General features: G+C 37.5%; 1 protein-coding gene across 1 annotated transcript; it reads right to left on the bottom strand.

Annotated features, from left to right (window-relative positions):
- Positions 1-1,061: 1,061 nt before the first annotated feature.
- LOC138337904 (uncharacterized) lies at positions 1,062-4,124 on the bottom strand. The gene is made up of 3 exons (XM_069288342.1): positions 3,227-4,124; positions 2,494-2,597; positions 1,062-2,375 (listed from the first exon to the last, which is right to left on the bottom strand). Exons 1-3 carry the CDS (start codon positions 4,122-4,124, stop codon positions 1,062-1,064), a joined length of 2,316 nt encoding a protein of 771 aa, XP_069144443.1.
- Between the last annotated feature and the right edge of the window lie 1,490 nt (positions 4,125-5,614).

Below are 5,614 nucleotides of genomic sequence, written 5' to 3'. Positions count from 1 at the left end.
ATAACATCATCCACATAAACTTCAATTTCTCTATGCATTATATCGTTAAACATGGTTGTCATTGCTCTCATATAAGTTTCCCCTACATTTTTTTAATCTAAAAGGCATAACACGATAACAATATGTACCTCATGGAGTAATAAAAGATGTTTTTTCTGCATCTTCATCATCCATAATAATTTGATGGTAGCCCGCATAACAATCCACAAATGATGCAACCTCATGTTTAGAACAATTATCCATTAAAATATGGATGTTAGGCAAAGGAAAATCATTTTTTGGACTTGCCTTATTCAAATCAAGATAATCAACACACATTCAAACTTTGTTGTCTTTCTTTGGGACGGGTACGATATTGGCTAACCAAGAAGGATATTGAGAGACTTGAATGACTTTGGCCTCAAGTTGTTTTGCAATCTCCACTTTAATTATTACACTCATGTCGGTTTTGAGTTTTCTCAACTTCTGCTTTATCGGAGGAAAATTAGGATCAATTGGCAACTTGTGAACAGCCATGTCAGTGCTTAATCCAGGCATGTCATCATAAGATGACGCAAAAACATCTTTGCAATCAAACAGGGCCTGGATTATATGGTCCTTTAGATGTCGAACATGTACACTTATCTTAGTCTCCTTAATAATTTCGTGATCTTCCAAATTTATCGTCTCAGTTTCACTCATGTTTGGATTTGACTTATTCTCAAAATGATTGAAATCCCTCCTTACTTCTTTAAATACTTTATCTTCATCATGTTCGATTTCTCGACTTATTATTTAAATATTAGGTCGAAGATTAGATTGGATATTAAGATCTTGCGAAAAATTCTGCATGCATTTCATATCACTAAAATCTTTATAGAAAGAACTGTATAAAAGAAACGAACAAATACATTTGACTGATATAAAGATGCAATTACATCCAATTAAAAAGGGAAATATAATATTTGAAATAAAACGACAAGATAAAATCCGAATTACAATCCTTAAATGAATCGGATGACAGTAGAAAAAAACAAGACAGACTACCAAGACTCGTCTTTAACGGGGAGAGGGGTGGCCTCCTAATTGTTTAGATTGACATCAGTACCAATAAATTGCACATCTCTGTTGCTAGTGCCTTCTCCGATTTCCACCATATAAACCTCGACAAATAAATCTTGAAAATAGTTGATCATTTCTTCGCGAACTTTCATCACTGGCTGTGGAAAAGATTCTTGATAAGATTCTGTTGCGCGGGCTTTGATGAATGATTTGTAGATTGGTTGTATAGGCTTGGTAAGTGACCATACATCTCTCTTCTGCTTCTTTTCCATCATTTTGTCCTCAACTCTAGGTTGGTAACCTAAGCCAAAAGTACCGATGCTCTTTCGTAGACTCACATGATAGGCTCTTCCTTGCAAACAGATTCCTAAGCCATTACCCGGCTCAAACGCATGTTTCAGCAATTCATTCACCACCATTACAGACGAGATGGGAATATTTGTTTTTGAAATGACAATCCCCTCGGGGAATTTCTCAATTACCAGTACCTCAGAATCTTGATAAATGAGTGCCTCATTCTCATTATCTGCCTTGATAAAAGTGAAGGAAGAGTGTTTGTAGATTGACAAATCCCCCTCACCATAAACAATTATCTCTTGTCGGTCGTATTCAAACTTAATCATTTGATGCAACGTTGAGGGGACTTCTCCATCCCTATGCACCCATGGCCTCCCCAACAATAGATTGTAGGACGCGTTGATATCCAACACTTGAAAATTCACAGCAAAATCCACAGGCCCTATGGTTAGTACGAGCTCTATCTCACCAATAACATCTGTTTTTGACCCATCAAAAGCTCTAACACATACATTGTTGGGTCGGACCCTTTCAGCACTAACATTTAATTTATGTAGAGTTGATAAAGGACAAATATTTGCTCCAGATCCTCCATAAATTAGAACTAGAGTTACATATAACAGCTCACACTTTACAGTGATATGTAGGCCTTGGTTATGTCCTGTACCTTCTTTGGGTAGTTCATCATTTGAAAAGGTGATGCGGTTTACCTTAAATACTAATTTAGCAATCTTCTCTAACTGACTCACTATAAGCTTACAATGTTCATCAGAATGTATTAGCAAAGACAACAAAGATATTTGGGCTGGAGTTTTTCTTAATTGTTCCACCACGGAGTAGTCTGATAGTTTCATCTTCCTTAGGAATTCCTTTGCCTCTCCTTCAGTGACCGGACTCTTTATTTGTATTTGGTCATTTTTAGTTTTCCTTAATTCCATCGGGACATAACATTTTCCTGAACGGGTTATTCCTCCCACTTCTTCTATTTCTTCAGCAACTTCTTTTCCCTTGTATCTCACGACAGTAGGTTCATAATTCTAGGGAATAGTTATGGGGTTAGTCATTGGGAGCTGTGATGCTGGCTTGATAATAACAGGAGGAATATAGACCCCTTGCATGATGAAGATAGGTTTGTTTGGTCTTTTTGGAACACACGATTTTGCCTCTACTCAGAATTGCCCAAACATCTTCAAGGGCTCCTTTCACAATTAATATTGGTGTGTTTGATGGACTCAACTTTTCTAACACACTTTCCACCCCTAAAGGCATCATTTTTGTTAAATAAACAACATTCTGACTTCTCAATGCCAATTTCAACCCTAAGGATTGGCTTATACGGAGATGCAAACTCTTCATGACCCTTCACCATTTGTAGCATGTTTGTTTCATTATGCCTCGGCAATGGATTTTGATTGATGTTGGGTCCACTCGGACTTTAAACTATAATTTGATTAGAATCGATCAAATCCTAAATGGCCCTTTTCAAATACCAATATCTCTCTATGATGTGCCCTGGGGCATTAGAACAATATGCGTAATGTTGAGAACAATCCAAATTTCTCGTGGGAGGATTCGATATCTTTCTCTCAATAGGACTCAAAACATTCAACGTCCTTAATTTTTGGATCAAGCTAGCATACGACTCCCCAATAGGAGTGAACTCATCTTTAACACCATTTCCCTTTTTGTATTGTTGTCTACGATGGAAAGGAATTCTAGAAGTATTTTGATGAACTTGTGGGGGTGGTGGATGATTTTGTGGAGTTGGTGCACGCCATTGTGGATAAGAAGGGGGTGCAATTGGTTGTGCATTAAAAAACATGATATGGAGTGTATGGGACAGAATATTGTGGAGCTTGGGAAGGAAAATAGTGGTTTGAGGAATTACCTTGGACATGAATCCTAGGCGCTGATACAATAGCGGCCACATCTTCCCTTCTCTTCTTCCCTCCAATATTTCCAGAACCATTTTGAAGCACTTGTGTTGTGGCTTCTAAGGAAGCTTGACTTACAATCTTTCCAGACTTTATGCCATTTTCCACCATTTCCCCTACTTTAATAACTTCAGCGAATGTCTTCCCTACGGAAGAAAGCAGATAGTGAAAGTAACCAGGTTCTTGCGCTTCGAGAAAAACGTCAATCATCTCTGACTCCTTCATTGGTGGTTTAACCCTAGCAGCTTGTTCCCTCCATCTGATAGCATATTCGCGAAAATTTTCTGTGATCGGTTTTCTCATGTTGGCTAACGAGGAGCGATCTGGAACAATGTCAATATTATATTGGAATTGTTGTACAAAACATCGAGCTAAATCATCCCATGTGTGCCAGTTAAAGATATCCTGATCTATGAACCATTCAGACGCAATCCCTACTAAGATTTCCCCAAAATAGGCCATAAGTACCTCTTCTTTTCCCTCTACACCCCTCAATTGGTTGCAATATCTCTTTAGATGAGCTATGGGGTCTCCGTGACCATCGTATTTTTCAAACTTTGGAGTTTTAAAACCAGCAGGCAAATGGACATAAGGGAACATACAGAAGTCACTGAACGAGATGCCTTTGTGGCCTCCTAGTCCTTGCATATCTCTTATACTTTGTTCCAAACTCTTCATTTTCTTAGTCATTTCTTCATGTTCCTCATTCTTGACCATCTTCTCAATTTCGACAGGGGAACTATAATGATGAATGTGGGGATGAGAGCTTCGAAATTTAATGGCCTCTTCAAGAGTGTAACTCTGATCACGCCAAACTTTGGGTGGAGGATTGCTAATGGATTTGGGCACCATCGTTGGCTACGGGATGATGTTAGTCGGGGCAGTTGACACAAAGAGTGGATTACTTATCACAGGCGTATTCGAAGGGCGCACCATAGAAGTTCTAGCGACATTGGATGTGTTTGCGTAGGGGCTGAATCCACAGGGATATATCGGATCGCTTGTTGACACCTGGATAGGGTGAGACATACTTGTATTAAATAAGTCTCGGATTGAAGACGGTGAAAGTTGTCTACTCATCCCAGGCTCGTGCATCTCTGCCATTTGTTGTTTCAATGCCCATACCTCTTCTGTTGTCCTTATTTCTTCTGAAGTCATCTGGTTTCGGATCTCCTTATCATTTTCCGATTCATTTCAGTCTTTGGGGGCCATTTTCAGTTTCTCTTTCGATCTTGTGTTGTAAGGATGTGATGCCATATTAACCACAAACCAACTACCTTTAAGCTAGTATGTCTCTCTCTCTTTCTCTCTCTCTCTCTCTCTCTCTCTCTGAATAGAGTAACAAACCGATTAGTGTTAATAAATTATGCACATTGTATGCACATATATACTTCTAATATGGAGGACCTTATGTTTCATCCCAACTTACCTAGGCATTCTTCTCTTCATAAAATTTTTTATATTTTATTATTATTATTATTTATTTATTTACTTATTTATTTATTATCATTATGATTAACATTTTTTAAGAGAAAGAAGAAAGAAAAAAAAGAAAAGAAAATAATAATAATAATATTAATATTAATAATAATAATCGGGATCGAACCCCCTGGGTTGCCAACGTATCATGTTTGGCCCATGAATCAGATGCTGCGTAGTTCGAGAAAGATATTAATTATTTTTTTTTGCATGACATATGCACATAAAGGTGACCAAAAGCAAATCTTTTTTCATTTATTTTCAAATATTTTAAACAATGATTTGAATAAAACAAACAAAAAAACAGAAGTACCTAGGACTTAGATAGACTCTAAATGAAATAAAATAACAAAATGAAAAGAAAGAGAAAAAACTAAAAAATAATAATAATATGAAATAATCACTATTAAAAAATAGACTCTAAAAGAAGTTGAATCCTCGAATCTCAATCATCTCCAAGACACTTATAAATTTTCGCCAACGCTTTCGGTAGATATGGAGCAAAAACATGGGCCTGTTGGCCCAACCTCTTATCATTCTGGTGTAAATATCTAGCATAAACATTGTTGAGTTCATCCCTGAGTTGTAGTATTCGGTCTCTGGCTTCATCCATGTTGTCATAACAATTCTGTAACCAGTGGTGAGCAGTATTGACTTCATGGGTCAATATTTTCCCTTTGTTCTTAGAGCTCTTCAATTTGAAGGTGGAGTGCATCTCGCTCGGCTATCCTTTAACCTCTCTCAATCTCACAGTGTGCCTGATAAGCACTAAAACGCCTTGCTATTTCTCTTTCCCGTTCCATAGAGGCTTTAATTTGAGTTTGGAGCCTAGACTCTACGCAGATAAGTTGGGCCTTTTCTTT

The sequence above is a fragment of the Solanum lycopersicum genome, chromosome 8 (assembly GCF_036512215.1).
Source record: "Solanum lycopersicum chromosome 8, SLM_r2.1".
Lineage (NCBI taxonomy): Eukaryota > Viridiplantae > Streptophyta > Magnoliopsida > Solanales > Solanaceae > Solanum > Solanum lycopersicum.
The sequence above is the reverse complement of the archived record's forward strand: the minus strand, read 5'-3'. Positions and strand labels throughout refer to the sequence as shown.

Excerpts from the sequence above, each read along its gene's own strand:
- LOC138337904 (XM_069288342.1), bottom strand. The coding sequence starts at position 4,124 with ATGGTGCCCAAATCCATTAGCAATCCTCCACCCAAAGTTTGGCGTGAT. Across the intron at positions 2,598-3,226 it reads GCCTAGGATTCATGTCCAAG|GGGTGGAAAGTGTGTTAGAA; the intron begins GTAATTCCTCAA and ends TGATGCCTTTAG. Across the intron at positions 2,376-2,493 it reads TTCTGAGTAGAGGCAAAATC|AATTATGAACCTACTGTCGT; the intron begins GTGTGTTCCAAA and ends ACTATTCCCTAG.